Source organism: Ammospiza nelsoni, chromosome 9, assembly GCF_027579445.1.
Source record: "Ammospiza nelsoni isolate bAmmNel1 chromosome 9, bAmmNel1.pri, whole genome shotgun sequence".
Taxonomy (NCBI): domain Eukaryota; kingdom Metazoa; phylum Chordata; class Aves; order Passeriformes; family Passerellidae; genus Ammospiza; species Ammospiza nelsoni.
The window spans coordinates 26736857-26760332 of NC_080641.1; the positions used below are offsets into that span (position 1 = coordinate 26736857).

The window sequence follows — 23476 nt, forward strand, 5'->3', positions numbered from 1 at the left end:
CCACGGATCATCCAAGTGTGGGGAGAGACCTCTTGTCCGGGATTAGGAACAGTGGACTGACAGGAAGAACCATCAAAATAAGGCAGGGAGTACCCACTGTTTACACCTCATGCCTCCTTCATGCACCAGCTCTGACATACTTGCTCTTGGGCAGAATTTCAAAGTATCAGACCAAACTCAGCCCTGATGGAAACTCTTTGACTGCATTACAGAGGGGAAGAGGCACAGATTAAATGCTTCTGCGCGGTGGGGCAGCATCATGAGAGACAGTGAGGAGGAGGAGGAGGAGGCCGGCGAAGCTGCCGGGCTGCAAAGAGCAGCCGGCACGGCCGCTGTTCTCACTGTCCGCCTGCTGTGCTGATGAGATGCACGAGCAGCATCCTGAGCAGTTTCTCCCAGGCTCAGGGACGGTGGTGCAGGACTGCAGGGACGTGATTTACGCCGCAGGGAGGGCGGCTAAGTCATTCTTTGGAGTGGGCACAGTCTGTGTGGTCCCCGCTCTCCCTTCTGCTGGAAAAGTACAGTGCGCTGGCCGGGCAGGAGCGATCTCACCCGGCACCAACCCGCGCGCATCCCAATGAGGGGGGAGGGGCCCACGGACACTCCGCTCTGCAAATACTCCTTTATTAAGACATAAATATAAAGCTGAACAGGAAAGGAGCAATGACAGGGTAAACCATGCCAGTACTGATCTGTACGGATGATCTTACGATGCTTGAACATCTGGTTCTGCTGCTGGCTTCCATAAAATCATCTTTAAAAGCTACTCGGGTTATATCTCCATCAGCTGTTCGGTGCCCACAATGACTTCATTAACATGTTTGGCTGAAAAGAGAGAGGGAGGAAAAGAAGAGCAATTGAGTTTTGCAGCAGAGCTTCAGACCTTGCATTTTTAAAATCTGCAACTTTAAAACAAATGAGAAAAGCAGATTCTGGAGAACTCAAACAGAGATTTGCTGAACTCCAGCGTCTCTCCGACAGTATCCCACACACATGGTGAAAGCCTAAACAACTGACTAAACATCAGCAGATTTCTCTAATGAGAGTTTTCACATGTATGTGTCACTAATAAACAAGAGAGGCCCTACAGAAGTCACAGCTGCTACTGACAGGTGTACACCTAGGTCAAGGCAAGGAACCATCAACATCTAACATGGAGACTGGACATAAAATTAAAGAACAGTAATCCACCCTGGCCCTAAAGAGCACTGTCTACCCCAAACTGCTTGGATGCTGGGGGGGAAAAGGGCTGCTCAGCACCAGGGGGCCATCACCAAGGCAGTGTGAGATCCTCTCAGCAATCTCAACTCAGCCCTAGCAGCTTAAAAACAAGAGTTTTTTTGTGTTTTATTTTCTTTTATTTTTTTTTTTAATTTAAATCTGACCCTCAGGAGCAAATTTGTTGGAGGGGCAATTTCTGCAAGGTCACTCCTTTGCCTGTTCCCAGGAGCTTTGCACAGCCCCAGTGGACACATTAATGTGCCAGTCCCTGCCCCAGCACTGTTAATGCACTGTACTGAAAGAGCCTTCCCTTTAAAATGCAAAAGCAGCTTGTCAGGGAAGGACTGCAAATAAAGGATCTAAAGCCAAAATAATAAAAACACGCAACTGAAAGCCCAGTGCCTAAAAAACCCAAGCATGTGGCCTCAGAGCATGACACAAAGCTGGTGTGCTCAAAGTGGGTGTCCTCGGGGTACTGTGGGGGAGGTGGTGAATCTAAACTGCCCTCCAGGAGCTGGACACCTATCCAGATGGAGCTCAGGTGGTGTGTCCCATGCCCTTAGGCTCTTCATCTTACCTCCTGCAATTAGGAATAACAATTGTCTCTGGAGCCTGGGATAAAGTGTCAAGGCCTGTGAGGGGCTGGGATACACCAATGGAGGCTCTGGTGTCTCCCACACCTTACACAGCAGTGGGGGTAGATAGCCAAGGATGATGGAAATGATGAGCTGTGTTTTATTTACCTACAAAACTCCTCCCCTCAGGGGAGTGGATCCTGCAAGATTGCTGCAAAACAACAAATATCCCACCTTTGGCTAAAGGAAGAAATTCCTGGCAATTCCCAAAGTGGCTGGGCCAACATGGTGCTTCTCTTGGTTTAAAATTCAAGATGCAACCTTTTGTGCCATGCAAACCATTGCTCCAGTAAATGTTTGATCAAATTGTGCTCTATAAACCTCTGCACTGTGGCAAGATAATTTCTCACTGCAACCTGAACCCCACAATCATATGGATCACATGCAATCTTCTCAGCCTGAGGGACAGAATGAGTGAGCCACATCACTTCCTTTCAGAGACCCTTTGTGAAGGCTAAAATAAGGAGACCAGAGGTTTACCTGCAGCATCAGATTGAGACATTCAGCTCTTTGCTCAGGGTATTTATTGTAAACTGGTAATTAGTCCTGGAGCCTCACATTAACATCCTGGAGCTCAGTCTCCAGCACTTTGGGCAGGATGAGCAGAGGTGGATGCAATGCTCAGGAAAATGAGGGGCTGACTGTACAAGTGCCAGGTGCAAGCATGATGTAGGTAGCACCACACAACTTCTCCAGGACAGCTCTTGCCAATAGCCCCAAGTCCAGCCTTCAGCACCTCTCTCCTCCCGTCCTGGACCCCACACAGCCTTGCCAAGGTACCTCAAATCCAACCTGCAGCATTTCTTGCTATAACATTCCTCACCCCCAACAACTTTCCCAATATATCTCAACAGGCCCTGTAGCAACTCCTGTGACTCCATTCCTGAACCTCCTCCAAGCAGACTATCTATCATGTTGATTTCTATGATGTGAATAAGACCCTGGCCACCATCCAGTGAGAGTAATTATATTATGCCTCTGCAGATTAAACATGCCTTCATCTAGGCTTATAGAGAGCCATGTCAATTTATGGTTCTATATATAGGTTATCTGTAGCAATACTTTTTAATAAGGAACTTCTTGCTTCATTTCAGACAGCATCCTCCACGGTCCTAAATGTGCAGAGCTGGGATGGGTCCTGTCACATACCTTGCTGCAGAGATGGTACAGACTATTTGTATTTTGCACTGACATGCTTGCAGCAGCCTTATGGTGTCTTGTATTTTACAGCTGATGAGTTCAAAATGCTTTTTGAGAACGGGTGAGTAAGAGCATTCCTGTTTTACAGACAGGGAAACTGAGGCAGCAGTGAGTTTAGGGAGCTTCAGCACCAAAGCCACATGGGAAATTGGAGCCTGCATTCCCTCATCTCTCACCCCTGTGCCTGTTTCATCTCCTCCTTGATCCCCGTGGCCCAGATTCCCCAAAGTGGGCACACATGGTATGTCACTGCTACTTCAGACTCATATCACCAAACGTATTTCTTCTTGTAAAGGCTTACAGAAAACACATGAATCTGCCTGCCTAAAATCCGCGAGAAAGTTTTTAAGCGATAAAGGGAATGGTTTTGCTAGAAACAAAGCCCCATTCCGCACCCCAAGGGGATGTGGTAGGCAGATAAGGATTCACCCTGCTTCCCTCTTCCATTCCCAGAGCCCTTCTTGAGGAGGGAAGGGAATTCAGACTCCAGTGTGAGTGCCAGAGAGCTGAGCTGTGGATAGTGTTTCATTATCAGACGTGGCTGCCAGTTGCCAGTGGCTCTGGCTGGTACCAGCAAGCTCAGTTCCCGCAGAAACTCTGCCTGAAACTCTGGGGGAGGAGGGAGAAGTACCTCACATGCTTTGCTGTTCAGCTCCCTTTCTCCTTCCCCAGCTCCCCATTACGGATTTCTTACCAGGCTGCCTTTTATCTGACACTGGCAGGGTTACAGATGCATTCAGCCCACAGAGAAAGAAGACAGATTAGAGAAAGGACTTTGAGAAAGCCGTAAGAGTTGGACTCTTCAACCTTAAATCATGTTCAACTAGATCTTCTCAGATTGGGAGCATCTGGTGCTAAGCAAATCCAGAGCTGATCAACACATTCAACCTCCTGATTAGCACTTTGCTTCAAGTTGCTGACGCAGCCCAGCCTGAAGTCTGCCTGGGTGCTTGAACCGAGTGTCCACGGAGACTTTACTGAGTGTAAATCAAAAACCTGTCACTCGTTATATACGCGTTCCTGCTTGGGAAGACATTTGTTTACACATACTGTACACTAGCCCCTTAAAAACATACGCACAAGGCGAGCTAGAGAGCAGAGCAGCTTTTGGTGCTTGGCTAAAAACAAATTGTAATGCAAATAAACAGAGGGGCGGAAATGACTGCGCAGCCCAGCACAAACCCCAGCAGCAGGCTGGGGGCCGGGGACCCAGCGCTCCCCAGCCTTCCTGGCAGGTTCCTGCCAAGCCACTCACAGAAAGGGGATGCCGGAGCATTCCTTTAAAAGCCATGTGAAAGCATCTCCTTGTTGTTTGCTCAATTAGCCCCAGACAGATTGCTGCTGCTGCTGCTGGTGGCAACGCCGGGTTGTAAAGGAGGAGGGGAAGGAGGGGAAAGGGAGGAAAAAAAAAAGAGAGGAAAAAAAAGGGTTAGGGCCTAGGCCCAGGACCACCACGAAGTTTCAGCCCTCAGGGGCTCCAGAAAACGTTCAGTTTACTCACTCAATTACATACACTGTTTTATAAACCCTTTAAAATAAAATAGAAAACAGTCCCTGGCACAGAATTACTGCTCTATTATACAGCAGTGATGAAAGCCACTGCTGTGTATTTGCTCTCTTTAAAGCAAGAGATAGTTTAACTTAAAAAACTAGGTGGGGGGGAGGGGTGGCTGCAGAAACGCATGCACGAAAACACGCTGTGGGTGGTTCCCACCACATTCACCCAGGACAGAAAGGATCAGAGAGTGGGAGAGAAGAGCAACTTGTCTCTGCAGTGATGGTTGGCTCTGGAAAAGCAGCCAGGTTAGGGGGGGGGAGAGGAACTAAAGGGGCTTAAGGGGATGGGAAGCAGCTGAAGCTTGACTTTGGGAGGCTGGAGGGTGTTTTAAATTACATGTACAGATAAAGAAGGGAAGCAGGTGATGGGGGCTGATTTGTTTGTGTTTACAGAGCAGTGGGACTTTCCAGTCAAAGCCTGTTCTCTCCACAGCCAAGCTTTACTTACATGATCACTGGAGACCAGGGTGACCACACTGTGGCCCCAAAGGCCAGGCGTGTCTCACAATTTCTCCCAAGTGCCAGGTCAGCCCCAATGTGCGGGCATCAGCTGAGCCCATGGGTCCCCAGCAATGATGATCCCCATGAGTTGAGTGTTCCAGCTGCTCCCAGGATTCCTTTATGCAGGGAATGAGGGATGTGCAGCTCACCCCAGGGGGGTTAGTGGTAGCTTCAGGCAGATCAGTTCTGGCCCACAGCTGGGGCCTCCAGCCCACAGAACAGACAGGCAGCAGGGAATCTTACTTCTGCCTTACATCCAACAACCAGCAGTTCTCAGTGCTGGTGGCCCCATGGATGAGGATTTTTTCATAGTTCAACCAGAATGAATCCCTTTGCTCTCAACCCTTCTTGAGATGTGTCTTGAGAGTGTGAAGGTAAGAGTGATTCAGTGCCCAATGAGAGATGACTTTACTGTGGCTTGGAGCAGATAGATTGAGGGAGTGAAGGTAGAGGATAGAGCTGTACAGGGAACTGATCACACAGGGTCTTAGAAGAAAGGTTAGTAAAGGATAAAGGAGACCCAGAGCTCAGGATGCAACTAAGATAGCAAGCTCCTTGGGGAGGGGGACATGCTTGATGTTCTCATACTGGGACAGAGTCCTAGCAAAGTGTGTGAGAAGCGACTGGATTACATCCATCAGTGCTCCCATGGGCTATCATTCCCTCACAGCAAATGCAAGCAGGGATCTCAAAAACAGCAGTCTGACTGTCTACAACTTAATTTCCTGATATGATGGCAGAGGTGCCATATTTGCCTGGAGCACTGGACACAAGCCTTGTCCTTTCTCAGCATCTATTGGGGTGTTCTTCCTGGCTCTTCCATGTGCCTGAGCTCTACCAGAGCAGAAGTAGTTATTTTCTCTGCGTGGAGCATGTAAAAATATTTCCACAAGGTTATGAACTGCTGCCTTCTGGGTAGACTTCAATATCAGCATGCTGTGAATGTGGCAGCACATTTAACCCGCTCACTCAGGAAGCCTGAACTTCCCTGGCTGGGAATGACAGTATGCACAAGTGTGGCAGTCCCCAGCAGCAGAAGGGAGGCCAAAGCATCACTGGATGGATATTCTAATATTCTAAGGAAGTTTTGCGCCACTGCTAAGGCCAGAACTCATAAACCATTTTTATACAACTTGGAAAGGAGGCTTATTAGGATTAGTTAGCAGTATAGTCACTGCATAGTCACCGCAACAAAAATGTCAACTATTTAAGAGATGCCTGTTTTAACTGCCAACAATATCTTTGTCATGGGCATTCAGTAGTTAAACTATTTCAGGGAGAAATCTTACCAATCTCTCAGTTTTGCTATAAATTCACACCATTCCTACATCACCTCCAGCTCATTTTGCACCCCTGTGCACAATATACATGTGTGCACTGTTTAGTCTGTGTCTGTTCTTCATGAGATTTCCTAACTCCCATCTGCACAGCAGCATGCCTTCTGATCCCAACCCTGTGTCGTGCTAAGTGTTTTCAGTTCCTGAAGACTGCACCAGGAGGTACTCAGCATCTTGCAAGAGCAGATGCTTGCCCTTACTTGAATGTAGTGAGAGCATCAGAAAGTCTCTCAGTTCCTTTCTGTCCCTACCCTGTTAAATCTTGGCTCATGTGAAGCCTCCTCACAAGCAGGGAACCATTCACATGTGGAGGTTTCATAAAATGTACCTGCCTTTAGAGGATGACATTAGAAAAAATGTGCTCTTTGGCCCTCATTAAAATAAAACAATCTTATTCTGTTTCATTAAGAAGTCCTGGGACTCCAAGCTTGGAACAGGACTTGGAAAATGATTGGAAACGGGAGCCAGTCCTTACTGGATATGTGCCTTTTTCTCTTCTTGTGAGAAACCACACAGTTTTGGCTATGTGATAAGCCTTTGAAAAAAATCTGAAGTTTGCACATGTTCTCAGGAGGACAGCTAAAAGCTCCAGAGATTGCAGTGACCACTCCTGACCATGGAAGAAGGCAGGAGGAAGGCAGGGCTTCCTCCAAGCTGTATGGACCAGTGGAGCACTTGGCACAGAACCACCCCCCTCCTGTGCCCAGTACAGCCTGCCTGGGCATGAGAGAAAGGGATGCATTCCAACTGAAAGCAGTCAGGGAATGAATGCTAGATGAAAAAAGGAGCATGGGACTGGAAATAGCAGCTATGGTCAGACCAGAGGAGGTGTCAGGTGGGTGTCTGGGAATAACCAAGTAAGAGAGAAAAACAAAAGTCTCTATGGGAGAAACACTAGGAGAAAAACCAAAGAGAAGGCAAGGACTGGGATGAGCCTGGTGCTCAGACAGAGCCATAATGGAGAGCTGTGAAGCAGGAGTCAGGATCAGGTAGGACACAGATCTAGTTGGAACCCTATGTCTGATGCTGCAAATAAATATGCAAATAAAACATCCCTGCCTCAATGACAACAGAGATGAAAGCAAGGGATAAGGTAGTGAATTTTATACCAATTTTGCCAGTTTTATACTTTGTGTGAATGTTTACTGCCTCTGCTCCTGGGTGTTGCTTTGAAGAAAGGTTAGGCCACTTTACCTTGAAGAAGGGTTAGGCTGCTTTACCATACATGCTTGTCCCTGGCTAACTCATACCAGATGTACAATGCTCTCCCTGCTGAATCTGGCTGAGAGACTCCTTTGGGAGCTGTACTTGGTGACTCCAGGCTCATCTGACTCCTTGACTGGCCCATCACCAGCACTCCCTCTCTCTAGTCCTACTTCACTGAGCACATGCTGCTTTTGAGCTCCTCTGTAAAACCAGGTTTATCAAAAAGGCTGCAGTATAATCTTAATAACCATCTTCAAAACAGTGATTGAATGCTCTGTGCAATAATGTTCTTTCAGAATGCTGTCTGCCATTTCCTATTCCTCTAAGAATTACTGCCTTTTTCTTAGGTACCAACATGTTTTTCAAACTGCTACCTGGTGAGGTAGCTTTCACAAAGCCCATCTGTTAATTCTCTGCTAGCAAATTCCTTTAACTATCAAAGAGAAAGGAAAGTGGATGCATGGTAATAAAAGCAGTAGGAGAATAGCTGGGCTCTCAGGAGGCATGGCTTGCAAATCCAGAAGTTAAATACAACTCCATACCTTGACTTCAACAGAGACATTTAAAAATACTGTCTCTGGCAGTGCTGTGACAGGGTGGAAGTCAATGCAGGACTGGGTCAACACTGCTAACAGTTGCCAGCACTCCTGGGTCTGCAATTTTCTTTTTAGTTTGAAAGTACCAGGTTGCCTCTGATCATTCCCTGTAACCAGTGGTGGAGTATTCCCTCTATTTAGGTGTCAAGAGATTTGCCAAGCCCATTATTAAGTGATGAGGTCTCCCACCATGTCCCCAGGGAGATTATCCCACAGCCTACCAGACCACATAGTTAAGAAAATGCTCCAGATAGCCAACCTAAATTGTGTTTAATTCAATCCCATTACTCCCAGCTGTACTATTTGGACCACCCTAAACATACCCATATTATTCTGCAGAAGGAGAAGGATGAGAGCTGGTTTAAGTTACGTTTGTCTATCATTTGTGGTAGCTGTTCTCCTGCCATCCTCCTTGCATGGGACTGGAATTCATTTTATGAAAGGAGGTCAGTGCACCTCTGGCTCAAAGAGCTCTTGTACCCCAAGCTGCCTGGGCAGTGTGGCCAGGACTTGTATGGTAGAGCAGGGAGCATACAGCCAGTTCTGCAGCAAAGTCAACTGTGGGATCTGCTTGGGGCTGTGTAGGATGATTCAGGGATATTTCTACCTTTGATGAATCCTGGCTGATGTTCTGTAATAAGGGACTGCTATATTTTTATTTTTTTTCTGTTTCTGGGAAGGTGTATGGAGTTTTGCTGAGGAGGTTTCTACTCCCAGAAACTGGAATGTGTAACTCCCAGACTAGGGTCAGCAGCCAGCAGCTACTGCTTATGTCTGCTGAAGGGTGATCAGCTTGCAAGAAAAGGTGGCTCCTACCCAAGAGAACTAGGTTTTTTCTTTACCCAGCCATGGAAGCTCAAGTTTGAAGAAGGAAAAGTTACCAAACAGAAAAACACAGCCAAAGTCTTGATGAAGGGTGCAATATGGAAACAGACTTACAGGGCCACACCAAAAGCTTGGCACAAGATACAGGAAGTCTTGGGCAGGGGAAAGGAAGTCATGACATGCTTTCCCAGTGAAAAAGAGAAGACCCAGTCTACTATGGGATCAGTCAAGGTCAGAAGAGACATGCTGGGCTGGAAAGACTCCATGGTGCAGGAAGTAAGTCATGAACTTCATAGACAGATCCCAGACCACCAAGGCAAACCTGACCCCCAGCCCAAAGAAATTCTAGAATGGTTAGGAAACTGAGGCAGGAAAATGAACTGAGGCTTTACTATTTTTTCTTGCTCAGCATAATGGTGTATTTATAATCTACCTGAATATGTCCCTGCTAATGTCAATCATGCATTTCGAAACAGCCTCTAGTTAACCCAAGAAGTGGGTTTAAACTTTGGGGAGGGGAGCAGTAGACTCTCAAGAATAGGCAAATGATCCATGGGTACAGCTCTGTTATTCTCCCTGCAAATATATCTACAGACCCTAAAAAATATTTAGACAAGGATGACAAAGACAATCAAGAAGAAAAGACTCGTTTTCATACTACAATCAATCAGACTAGGATCTCCACCCTGGAAGATACTTCTGAAGTGGTTGTGATCAAGGTCAAAGGGGGATATTTCTGTCTGGTATCATCTACCAAAGAAATCAAATATGTTCCTGTTTCCTAAAATATTAGCTAAATCTACACCTGGTGTCCTCACAGTTCACAATACAGGTTAACCAAACATGACCCAATTAATCTCTCCTGGTGATTCATGCAGATGTGTAGATGCAGCACTCAGGGACATGGTAGTTTAATGGTAGACTTGGCAGCGTTGGGTTTATGGTTAGACTTCATGATATGAAAAGGACTTTTCCAACCTAAATGATTCTATGACAGGGGGCAATGAAACAAAGGACACCAATTCAGACTGGTGTGATGGGCAAAGCTATGAGTAGACACAGCCACACAGAGACCAAGACCACAGTGAACTCAACATATTACCTACAGTATCAGAGACTTGCAACTGCAAGATCAAGACTTTGTTTTCATGAGTCCTTTGTACTTTTAGTTTAAATTTAAAATTTGTCATATGCAAAGCTGACAACAGGTTATGCTGTACTACTTTAAGTGCAAACCCTGCTCTGTATCAAGACACTTAGAACTGGGAATCCACCCACAAAGACAAAGCAAGCAAATAAATCTTGATCTGACTAAATAACTTCACATGAAGCCTGCAAAGGAACTCACTTTTGTCTTTGGTCTACACACTGGAGCAAGGATCTGCCAAACCCCAACCATAAATATTCATTAAAAAGCCTCTGCTTGGGATGCAGTCACTGAAACAGCCATTTCCTGCCCATTATCTCTTAGGGCAGGAAATCAGCAGTTCCACTCATGCGGTTACCACCGAGCCCTCACCACGAGCACTCCCACTGGACAGCTGAACTTTGTATAAATGAGGGCCACGTAGCTGTGACTTTTCTGAACCCCTAAATAGTACTTCATGGCAGTGAAGCAGATCTGAATGTAGTTGAGCACACCAGGTCCTAATATGATGTTCCACCTCGAGTTTTTCCTTGGAGCAAAGTGAACACACTGGCACTGTGGGCTGGGAGCATCTACAGAGAAGGATGTTTGTGTGTTCAACAGATTTGCTTGCTTTGCCCCCGCCACTGACAAAGATTACTAGTCAAAATAATGGCCCCTTCTGCTGAGGACAACCTCAGGCTGATCTAATTGTGGTCTCTGGGAAAAGACTGTCTCAGCACCCAATCTTGTTCCTTATAAGAAAAACAGAGCTTTTCTGCCAACTTCAGAGGAGCAATCCACTGAACTTATGCCAAGAAGCTGTACTTTCCATGAAAAAAAGTCCTGATATTATAGGACATCCCACTGTAGAACTGCCACAGTTTACTATCACTTCATGAAGAAGCAGGAGTAAAATCTCAAGGAAAAAGTTCTGAAAATTATGACAAATGCACAGTAAACACAGCTTTTGTACTTACCTTTGGTTTCCAGCCTCTGATCACTTCCAATCAAACAGTCCTTGATGTCTGCACCCTTCTCTATCACAGCATTATGACAAATAACACTGCCCTGAAGACAGCACCTACAACATAAACACAAGTAAAGCAAGAAAATAATTTAAATGACAGATACAAAACAAAGGTATCCACTGGAATATCTAATGACTCTGTGACATGATCCTGTAAGTAGGTTCAGTTCAGCTCCTTTCTCAAAAACTCCATTTTTCTCTTGATCCTCACACCCAGTTGCTGGAAAAACTTAAATGCCAGGTGTCAGACTGGCTTTGCAAAAAAGAGTTTGCAGTTTTACCTCCTGCTAGAACAGCTTTCCTCTACATTTCCTCAACAGAATAAATACTTAACTGAATAAATAAAGACTTGGGACCTGGATCAAGTCTTGTATTTTCCACAGACAGTCTGGGTAACTGCAGGGGTGGCTTCTCTGCTCAACTCCCCAGCTAAAAACAGGAGCAGCAGCACAGTCTTTCTCTGCAAATTTTGCTGAGCAGTTTTATGCATTCCAACTTGTCAGGCACGAAGAAAAGGTGGAGAGAAGGGGCAGATCAATAGCTCAGCTGGTTGGCTTTGTTCGTGTTACATTCAAGCACCCAAACATGATTATTCTGCAGTACTAAACCAATGAAACCCACACTACACCTACACTACCTGCCTTGGGTATCTTCAACTTCATGTTGCCTTTGACATCACTAAGTCTGAAGTGCTACACAGGATAGAACTTTAGCAAAAGCCACTTTATTCCAAAATGTATTTGAATCTGTAATAATCAGCTTTCAAATCTGCTAATCCCAACGTTCAAAGAGGAGAAGAGATCAGAGTCCAACTGCTGGTTTGTAACTTTTGTGCTGAGAGTTTCTGAGTTACTGCATTTCTCTGAGCCCCTTCTTCCAATAAGCTGGAACTTGTCAATCTTAACTAGTATCTGTGATGTGTCCTGAAATGCTATTCCCTCAGCATGATGTGTCGTGTTAAACAGCATTAAATGCAATTTCTTTCAAAGCTACAGAGAAGAATATAGCTGTGAATCAAATTATTTCTTTCCTTATTTTCACATGTGCAAAGGTAGATAGGAGTCACTGAAGGACAGAAAACACAGCTAAGATGTATCTAAAAATACTAACACTCATCAAAACCAGCTGATTGGGAAGAGGGTATAAGTGAGATCTATAACCCTGGAGAGATGCAGGTAATCTGCTCCCTCTAGATAGCTCAGTATTATTCCTACTGTGAACCACAGCATCTCATATCTGCTTCCCAGTATTTCTGTCAATATTAATTACAATAACCATGAATATTATCAGTCCAACAACTGATCTCTGTCAAAACCAGAAGTTTTTGGCTTCAATGACCTTCTGCAGAGTGAGCTGCCCAGTTTAATGACCTGCAGCCATTCCCCACCTTGGTTATGGGCACCACCACTACTCTCTGCCCAAGTGAAACATGGCTGCAGTGCACCATCAAGCTGGCTTGTGGACAGAACTGTTAGCCTGGAGTCTGAATAAACAGAGCAGTTTTGGTATCAGGTCAAAGCCCTGAGCCTCAATTCTGTATTCAATGGAGCAGTAGTCAGCTGAGGTCCTCAGAAGTGTGAAACATCGATCCTCACTCCAGACCGCTGATCCCAAAATTAATTCATAGTATTTTCCTGCTCACACAACACTATTATCTAGAACAAAGAATTTATCATTAAACATATTACAACTCTGTTGCTTGTGTGAGTCAGAGCAGAAACCATCTGCCCCACAAAACCACCATTAATTCTGCAGGAGTAAAGGCAATAAAACTGGACCTCAGTTGCAGTGGTTCACAGTTACAACCCCCTGTGAACAGGCTGTCCCTTCTGAACAATTATTCTTTTAACTCACTTAAACTCCCCCTCTGCTGACCTATAAGGAGGCAATATGAGCAATTATTCTACAAGCAACCAGCTCAGGTTGCTTTGGCATGGTTTTACTAACATGTTAATAAGATAAAAAGCGGCAAAGATACACAGCAGACCCCTGCCTGTCTTTGCTCTCGCACTGTCACGATCTGCTTCCTTTCCAATAGCCTGTGTGCACACACAGCGGCTCAGGCCATCTCCTGTGCAACAGCAACTGCTGAGAGCAAGAAAAACTTGGCATTTATGCTGGGCTAGGGAAGGGATCACTGGAAGCAGAACTGCCCACCACTGCCATCCTGACTTAGCTTAGGACTAGCGAAGGGAATGGGAGAAGTTGCTCATTTCCCACAGAAATGGCTCCTATCCAAAACATGCACTCCAGCATACCTCCTCCTCCATTGCTTTGAGCCAGTCAGATGAAAGCTTTCCCCTGAAACTTTCAGGTTCCCACCATCTATCACTACTCCTGAGCATGAGAGCAGCTGTGAGTGCACTACACCTCTCAGCACTATCCTCATGCAGGAGGATATTCCCCAAAGGAGAGGGGATTTAAGCTGTCGGTCTGCAGCTCAGGCTGGAGAATACTGCATGTGTGTTCAGAGCCTACTTGAGCATTGGCTTTCAACTCCCCGAGAAAGAATAGCATTGTAACCAAGAAACTGCTGATGACATTAACATCAAAGATAATGGGGGTTCCTGCCAAACCATTTTTTGGGAGGGACAGGCCAGGGAACCAAGATGAACTTGTCTGTGCCAGGTGCTTGCAAATCAACCCTTCCCTGGTGCCAGGGTAAAACAAAACCCAAGAACTCCACCACCCCAGGAGTTTCTTAAAACTTATAAACCCAACCAACTGCAGAAGTTTTAAAGCCATACTCAATGCTCAGATTACCCCAATCACACAAACCAGCAGCAAATCCGGCTTTTATTGCTCAAGTGGAACAAAACTTCAAGAGATAAAAACACAATTTGTGGGTGTTCCCTTCACCCGCTGACAGATGTAACACAGCCATTTTGAAACCACTTGTAAATGCCTTTTTTCTTTAAAAAAAAAGGTATAAAGCCTGCCAAGAGAAGTATTTTGTGTGTTTATTTAATTTTTACTATTTTTTTCAAGTTGAAGAGTAAGGAATAAACTTTTATTCTCTTACAGGGTAAATATCAGATCTCAGGGCACTGCTGTAGTCTCCTTGGCTAAACTGCCACCACAGCTCCTGCCTTCCATAACAATTAGGTGCTATTAGCCCTCAAAGGTGCTCTGACAGCATCCAGCTTCATCAGCTCTGGTGTGTGTGCGCATATGCACACATTGATGTACTGCTTTATAATGCAAACCATATTTATTTTTTCCCCTGAAAATGTAGTATATTTTTAAACTTTTCAGCACGGTGAAAACGGATATCTCCTGACCTTAAAATCCAAAGAGCATGTTCAAACCCACAAGAGGAACTAATTTGGGGCATTTGATTTACGGCTGAAATTTCAATTTGAATTTGTTTTAAGTGTAATCACAAACTGAAAGTCTGGCAGCTGGGTGTTTTTCAGAAAATAAATAAAAATATTCAGTGTACATCTGCATTCTAGAGAGAGCATTTTACAAGCCTAGTCCTGTAGTGGGAACAGATGTAGCTAAAGCATTAATTTGTTCTACAGGTACAACGTGTAAATGGGAGCATATGAGAGAGTGTGTGCCTACGTCTGTGTGTCTGTGTGTCTGCTACGTGCCTGCATCTGAGAGACAGAGCCTGACTTTGGGGTGGGTTTTTTTGAAAGTGAGAGAACAAGAGCAAAAGGAGTAGTGGCCAAGGAGGCATGGGGGGATTACAAGGATTTAGGTCTTTAAACTGCAGACCACCTAACAAGATCACTCTGAAATGCCACTAATTTCAGTTAAGGCCACAGACCTCCCTTCCTCTGCCCTCCCTCTCTCCCCCATTGTAAACAACTAATCCCAGCAGAAAACAACAGAGAGCAAAATGTACACACATTCTGCAACATTCCAGGTCCTTCTTTATCTTTTATTTATTTTTCTAAAAGGTCAGCGTATGTATGGAGGGAGGGGGGAGGGGAAGAAAGCCAAAAAAACCTCAAGTCCATCTCTTGTGTGGGCTTGAAGGAAGCTGGGAGAAAGCAAAGTCCAAGAGCACACAATATGGAGCTTTTATAGCACAGCAATTCCTGGACTCGGCTTACTTTCCCCTCCCTCTATTTGTGGCAAAGTCACATAGCTTTAAACCAAAGGACAGGGTGGTCGATTACATCTGAAAGAAATGTAAAGAATTGAGAAAGAATTCCATCTCCTGTCAAAATTATAAATAAGGAAGTATTAATCCCAGAGACAGGCTGATTTATGCAGCCCTGGAACTGCTGACTTTCAGCCCGAGTATCGGTCTATAAATCAAACTCTTAAATCAAGTGTGTCAATCGCTGCAGCACTGTGATACTCAGGCAAAGCAAGGCACCTACCACTGAAAGCAGGAAGACTGCCAGGGGACTGAGGTGCCGTACCCTTCTTAATTTTCTGAAGTGTAAATCTGAGATCAAACATCCTTTGGGGGAACGGGAAATCAAAATACGCAGTGCTCAGCACACCGGGAGCAGGCAGCAGGAGTCCAAGACACAACCCCCTAATTACAGGCTACCCACTGATTATTTAGGACTCTGTGATTAAAGTGATGAACGCTCCTGGGAGAAAGGGGCTTAAGTAACTGAGGTCAAGACCTCAACTGCAGCTCTTGCCCTGGTTGTGCAAGCTTAGGAAGGTATGAATGTCACAGGTTTGCCTTACAGCAAATCTCCTGAAATGCCAATGGAAGTTATCCAGGCCTGGTACTTTAATCCAATTGTGCCAAAACCCCGACATAATCTCTGTTGGGCAGCAAAGCAAATGAGGTGTCTATAATGCAATGCTTAAAACTGTAGACTCACAAGAAAGCAAGCCTGGAGCACAAAGCCTGGGACAGCCTGTTGGTACCGTTCTGCCCTGCCAAGCAGTCGGGTCTCGTGCGCCTCCAGATGAGCTACGAAACGGAGAGACTGACGCGGGAGTTAAAAGCAAAGGGTGACATGCCTCAGCAGCTACTTTGCTGACTGAGGGGTAACAGATGTGAATTCCCCTGGGAGCAACATCCCCTTCTGCCCTGACCAAGGAGATAACAGCCACCACAGGCACCTTAACAATTCTAAGATGTGGCAAGGAGTCAGGGAGAGTTCTAAAACCTACCAGCAACCCCTGAAGGAATTGCCTGCTAGCTAGTGAGCTGGTGGCTGGGACTCACGATCACAGGGGTGAGGCATAAAGACCATGGAAAAACAGGGGAGAGGCAAAAACACTAATAGAGAACTTGGGAACCTGAAATGTTGCCTTTGCCAGCATGCTTTACACACCAATACATTTTTACACACAAACACAAGAACTCCGGGCACTATGAATCTCACGCTATACACTCAAGTAAATACCAAAGCCTACAATAGATGCCAGCAGTACATGCTATAATTTATAGATATATTTCAAAGCAAGCATTCGTAAGTGAATTTGGCCTTTGATCTCCTGTTTTTCCCCTTGGGGGTAACAAAATCATTCTACCCCTCTAAATTCTTCGCCCGTCTCTGAGGGTGTTTTCACTAAGGAACTTGTTTCATGTCTATTTTCTAGCCAAGCTCATCACTGTGGTATGGCTCCTTTACACTTCTTCCCCACACCCTAAACATTTTGCATTACATATTGCATATACTTGCCAGCACTCGTATTTTCCAGTGAAAGTTCAACTGACCTTAAAGGATTGCCTCAAACATACCTTAATGTGTTTTATTAAGTGAAACTTTGGGTGCGGGGGGAGGTCGCCAGGAAGGTCATGCCTCACCTCTGAAACTTCACTTACATCCAGCTCATCTTGGAACAAACAAATTGGTGGCCTTTTATGTAGCTGTAAGCTCAGGGCGGCACACTTCAGCAAAAGAATGCTGAAAGGAGTTTACACTGGGAAACCCCACACAGAGGAAAACTGACCACCCTCTGGATTCTCTTTTGCAGAGTGGGAGGTGTAGGCCAGGTCACGATTTTACAGACACTTCACTGATGGCCAGGAAAAGCTACTTGTGTCTATGTGAAGGAAACAAAGCAGGAAAATTATATGTTCACTATCACCTCTAGGTTTGCCTCACTTTTCCACCAACTGAGACAGACTGAGCGAGGTAACAGGCACAGTAAAAGGAGACCTTCTCTGGGGTTCTGGAAGCACAGTTCTGAGTTGAGAGCTGTGGCCCTTCATAAGACATTACTGGTTAAGTCAGTTTCCATATCATGTGAGCTAGGTTGACATGGAAAAGGTTTCTGTAAATGTCACCCTTACAACTGAACCTGGCTTCTTAGATCCAAGCTGAACTTGTTCAACCCTTGTCTCCTCAGGAACTCAAGAGGCACAATGTGATAATTTCTTTGTCTTCCATACCCAGGTGGGAGAAGATTTTAAAGAGCATCAGAGACATTTATACCCAGATTCCCACCAAAATCCAACAGCAATCAGCTGTTTGAAAAATCTCCATACTCTTTGATTAGACCCATGTGGTTAGCAGGAGACAGAAGCTTATTTATAGCTCTGAAGTCAGACATAACTCTGTCCCCCTGAAGAAGCAAATCAGCAGAATGAGAGCAGATATTTTAAAATGCCACTTTTCAGGGCTCATCTGTGCTTTAAGTTCAACATTTGATCTACAAGATGTTTCGAAAACTGGGATGAGCTCCCTGCACTATCAGGGAAACATCTGTATCTCAGATTAAAGAACAGGTGATTTATTTAAGACAGATTGATGTACCAGGAAGCTAGCCAGAAGAATTTTTTTTTTGAGGAGCTGCTAGTAATAACGTTTCAGACACAAGATAACAGGTATTATATGAGAAATTTCCTCAATACATTAGATACAGTAGAATCATCAGTTGAAAGTAATTGAAAACCAGTTCTGCAAGTAGCTCCACTACTTCCTACTTACTAGTTTCCTACTTTGCACTTTCTTCCTCAATTTATCTTCCTGAAAGGAAACTCTGCTGGCCAGAGGTTGTCTCTATTCAGTATCTTACATAGCATGTGCAGTGAATTAAATAGCAGAATGAAAATTGTAATTCCTGACCAAAACTGCTCACAGTTTAAAACCTAGAGGTGCGACAGAAAGGACAGAACTGTTACATAATCAAGAGAAATAAGACCCTTTTTACAGGTAGGGACTACAATACATATAGTTTTCTTCACGAATTTAATTTTTATCCATATCCATTATATAGTTTATTCATATATTTAAGATGAGCATGTGCTTTTTCTGAATGAAGCTCTCACTTTTCATCTGCTTTCTGCGATATCTATTCTAAACTCATTCTTCGTTCTAGGGAGGCAGGGACCCAACTGGCAGTGCAAGATAAAGTGTCCAGGAGACAACAGCCATCTTAAAAAATGGTTCAAGATACAAAATGCTTGGGAATTTCAGCATTAGCAGATCTTTATTTTCAGCTTTGCAAGCTATGGTGCTGGAAACAACTTCACCTCCTCATTCCTTTTCGTGAGGTTAGGTACTGTAAAATATGTTGCCTTGGCAATAGGATCATGCCTTTGTACTGCCACTGTCCAAGGGGACAAAGACTACTCATGCACTGAACCCCTATAAAGACTCAATTCCACCCTGGTTTTAATTACAACTTTCTTCAAACCACTGACTGTTTCTATGTCAGGTGCTGATTTGGCACTATTGAGGAAACAACCAATAAACTTCACAATCAATCTGCAGTTAGTAGTCAATCCAGCTTGCCCTGCTTGTTGTTTTCTTCCTTTGTACATTTTCTCATACAAAGTAGCAATAAATTGAAGACATGTGGTAAACTAGAGTAGCCTTAACCAGTCACATGTGGTCTCTCTCCAGTGCCCTCACTGAGCAGAATTACATCTGTCCATCTACTTTCACACAGGTAGCCAGAACACCTTTAACAAAATCCAGTGCATAACTTACTGTCTTCACATGACTGAAGAAGGATGATGCTAGTTTTGGCTGAAAAACCATTTTCAGTGACAGTTCTTTCTTCACGTATCTGGGTACTTTAGTCCTTCATACTAATTTTTACTCCAGCCTATTCCTCCTGCCCAGGGAGTCAGAAGCCCAAGGTTTACCACATCTTCCTGTGGCGCTCTTCTAACTCTCCCTCTGTCCTCAACACTCACATCACCCCCCTGCAGTTTGTAACTCGAAGCCTTCGAAGCCTTCGGTGTCACCTCCCTCGCATTCCAGGTTTCCTGATGCTGCAACACTTTGTAATTTGCCAGCATCACAGTGCAGCCTGACCCAAAACATATCTGCCTTTTTAACCCCTTCCCTTTCCAAAAGGTGACCTTAGCTGTGTGCCACAAGGGGAACTTCAGCAGTTCAGTTCAGTTCTTTTGGGTAGAATGTTTGTATGTGGTTCCAACAACATGCTGCAAACAAACTCAATAACCTCAGTCACACCTGCAGCCCCACTATTACAGTTCCTGTACAAAATGCCCACCGCATCAAGGCTAACTGGCAAATATCTGCTGCAAACTCCTTTCTGGAGGCTACACTCTCCTTTTCCCATTGCTAATCCTGGTTTGGGATACAGTTTTTCTGGTAAAACTACAGGTGAGACAGGTTTAGCTTCCTTGGTTTCTCTGTGAAGATCTGGTATTTTCTTGCTGTGGAGGTGAAATCTAGAAGCAAATCTTGGGCCATTTGCTCTCTCTGATAATCAGAGCAGCCTATTTATGATTTCCATAAAAACATCATTTGAAGCAGAATGCTTTCCTGTATTTCCATGAAAAAAGCAAAGCAGCAAAATACTTAATTTCAGACTATATCTACCACAGAGTCCTTATGGTACTGACTACCACCATATCAACAAGACCTTTTCAAAGCATGGCTTACAGCAGACTCAGTATTTATCTGAGCTTTTCATGCTTGCCTTCTCAACTAACCTCTAAGTAGTCCAAAGACCAGATTTTTTTCTCTACTAAAGAGTCCCTTCTCCTGAATCTTTACCAGGGAAACATTAATTTTCCACAACCAAGGAAAAAGGATATAATGTGCACATAAAATGGCCAAGCTCCTTCCCGTAAGTGTATACAGTGGGATGGTTTTACTAACAAACAAGAGATTTCGAAATATTTATCTGCAGGGATGGAATAAAGGATTCAACATGTTTTTCCTGTTAATATTATTTGTTATGCTCAGAGCGCTTCAGCACAAGGTCCTGTATGACCAGAGCAATTAGATGTTCCTGCTGCCAGAAGGTAGCAAACTAAGTAAAACAACAAGACTGGTAAAAATAAAGCTAGTGTTTGATAAAAACCAACAAACCAACCACTGAATGCTAAAACAAAAGCCAGAACAGGAACCTGAAACTAAATGAATCCATCCATATCTAGGTCTCATTTCAAAACAGCTAAGTGTGTCTAAGTCTACCAAATGAAACAACATTATAGAACCATAGAGTAATTTGGGTTGGAAGGGATCCTTAAATGCTATGCACTCCACACCCCCCTAAATGAGCAGGGACATCTTTAGCTAGACCAGGTTGATCAGGCCCCATTCAGCCTGGCCTTAAACATTTCCAGGCATGGGACAGTCCCAGCTCCTCTGGGCAACTTGTGCAAATGCCTCAAAACCCTCACAGTAAACAATTTCTTCTTTATATCTAGTCTATATTCTTTTAGTTTAAAGCCATTAGCCCTTGTCCTATTGCAGTAGGCCAGGCTGAAGTTGAAGTAAGCATCAATTTTATAAGCACCCTTTAAGTTCTGAAAGGCCACAATGAGGTGTCCCTGGAGTCTTCTCTTCTGATGAACCCCGACTCTTTCAGTTTTCACAGGAGAAGTGCTTCAGCCCTCTGATCAGTATAATGTCTGATCATATATGTTGTGGTCCATAGAGTTGAGAGGTGTGGGAAGAGAGACTGACAGTGAAGAATGAGGCAAAAAAAGTGGCTGAGTACCTCAGCCTTCTCCTCATCTGCTGTGACCAGCTTGCCAGCCATGCTTATCAGGGGGTTAAATCTACCAGGCATTACTTTTCATTTGCCAAATGGCACAATCCCCTGGGCAACCAAGCTTCAGTCAAGTCTGTGGGTGTTACACACTGTCCCTTTGCAAGAGAGCTAAATGAGGAGACTCCTGCCCCAAAGATGCAGCAATCCAGGGACCCTCTTGTGCTGCTCCACCCCTGATGAAAACAGAGCAAAGAGAAGGGGCAGTCCTGAGCCACTACAGGGACTAAGGACACACACAGCTACTGCAGGAACATCCACACAGACAAGGTTTTCAAGCAACCTATGATTTTAACTCGATTAGTAGATTTTTTCCAACTATGTTACTCAGTGTAGTCGTTTGTCACTGAGCTCTAGGGAGCCATCCAGAGGGAAAAAAAGAAGTGTTTTGCCACTGCAGCCTGCCACCTGGGCAGCCAGCATCTCTCAGCACTTGTGCTGTTGTATAAATTACATCCCTCCCAGCTTGGTCAAGTATGTCCATCATTCAGCACATATGTAATCTTTGCTATTTTATTGTCTCATTGATGGAAGAATTAGCTGCACAGTGGGAAACACATTAAGAAAGGACTACCAATTATTTTGCCCTGTTACTAGCTTCTTTAATCCCCTGTAATCTCTTCTAAGGGGGGATTCATATCTACTCAAATCACTTCACAGGAGACATATATAATGTAATAGAAGCCCTACACACCAAAGCAAACAAACTCAGCTTCTGGTACTCCAGAGTATCAAATGCACCAGCCATTGCTAGAGGACAGATCATAGTATGCAATGGACTGTCCAAACTAACCCCAGTTACTTGATCCATTCAGTTGGGAAAGTTATCATCACCTAGGCCATGACCTCTGTTCCTCCAGTAACGAGGCAACCACTGCCTAAGAAGAGATACCTGGTTTTGTTCTAAGCACCTTGTGGTGTTCCCACAGCAAGAATTTATCCATTTCAGATAAATTCTGGTGTTGAATACCAGCTGTGAAGTTATTCAAAACCTTTCTTCTGGTTTGGAGATATAATTTGTGGATCTTGATGCTGCAGCAATTACGGCACAGGACCCTCAATCACATAGGAGAACTACCAAGAAATAAACATTTTTTAATTTTGGTTTTGGTGAGTTTTGTTTGTTTGTTTATTTTGTTTTGCTTTTCCTATATTGACATAATGAACTGAAGCTGCTGATCACTTTTGCAGCTCAGACAGGAAGAAAAAGAAAGATTCAACCCAGAGAAGCTAGAGGTCATAGAAGAGGCAAGGGAAATACTAAGGCAGTGCCATGTAGCTCTTGATAAATGAACTTAGAATGCAGAGCAATTTTTGCATTTGGTTGTCCCCACTATTCCAACTTTAAAAGATTTATCTGATCTTCCTTTCTTCTGAGTTATCTATACACCTTTGTCTTTTCCAGAAGTGTCTCACTGCAGTCCTCTCAGCCTACTGCTTCAAGCTGGTGTTACTGCAATGAACACTCCTGGGAATGGCTTTCAGTTACCACTCACATTTGACTTGGGCACTTTTATACTAGACCATTAGTCTGGCTGAGCTGCTCATGTCAGTATAAAAATGTATATTCTTTAAATGACCCAGTTTTTATCCACTTCTCAATGCAATTTCAGAAATTTCTAATATACAACATCTTACTTGGTAAAACTGCCTTACTTGTAGGAAATCTGCTGTGCAATATAAAAATGAGTTAAATCTGTCAAAGCACTTTATTATGCTCATTTTGACCCATATCAGACAACACATATTGACTTTCCAATTAAAGATGAAGACATTTTCTGAAGTTGTGATTAGATAAAGCCTGAGTTGTTTTAGAGACACTTGGGAGAAGAGGTGTTTATAAGGAGTTATCCACTGTGGACAGTTTAGAGCAAAACCACATATAATTTATCCACCTGTTCCAAATGGATCCATCAACACGAGTAAGAATGATTAGCATTTTAGCAAAAATCCATCAGATTTAACCAACGCAATGAAAGAGAGTCAGAATACATTGAAAAATACATAGAAATCCTTCACTGCAAGCAAGGCTTCTTTCAACAAAACTCAGCAGCTAGAGTACTTCTGTTTCTCACTACCTGTGTATGCATGACTTCATGCCCCTCTAATCTTAAGACATATCATGATGCAATAAGAAATAATTTATCAGCTCAGTATCTGTGCAGATCTACATAATATTAATTAGAGTATGCTTTGCAATAAAGATCCAGGGTCTATAGTCTTAATTCTTTCTGGAGAGGAATAATTACAAATCTGACTCCAGTGCATCAGTGTTCAGTAACCACAGAGCAGCTAAAGGGGGTAAAATCCCTGGGACTGTGAGGTTTTTCACT

General features: G+C 44.1%; 1 protein-coding gene across 1 annotated transcript in view; it reads right to left on the reverse strand.

Moving 5' to 3' along the window:
* Window positions 1–608: 608 nt before the first annotated feature.
* Window positions 609–23476, reverse strand: part of EIF2B3 (eukaryotic translation initiation factor 2B subunit gamma) — a 95459-nt gene continuing 72591 nt past the window's right edge. Inside the window, exons 10-11 of the mRNA XM_059478272.1 lie at window positions 11185–11288; window positions 609–825 (exon numbers count right to left, since the gene is read on the reverse strand). Of these exons, the coding sequence (XP_059334255.1) occupies window positions 773–825; window positions 11185–11288 (157 nt within the window). The 3' untranslated portion in view covers window positions 609–772. The remainder of the gene's footprint in view (window positions 826–11184; window positions 11289–23476) is intronic.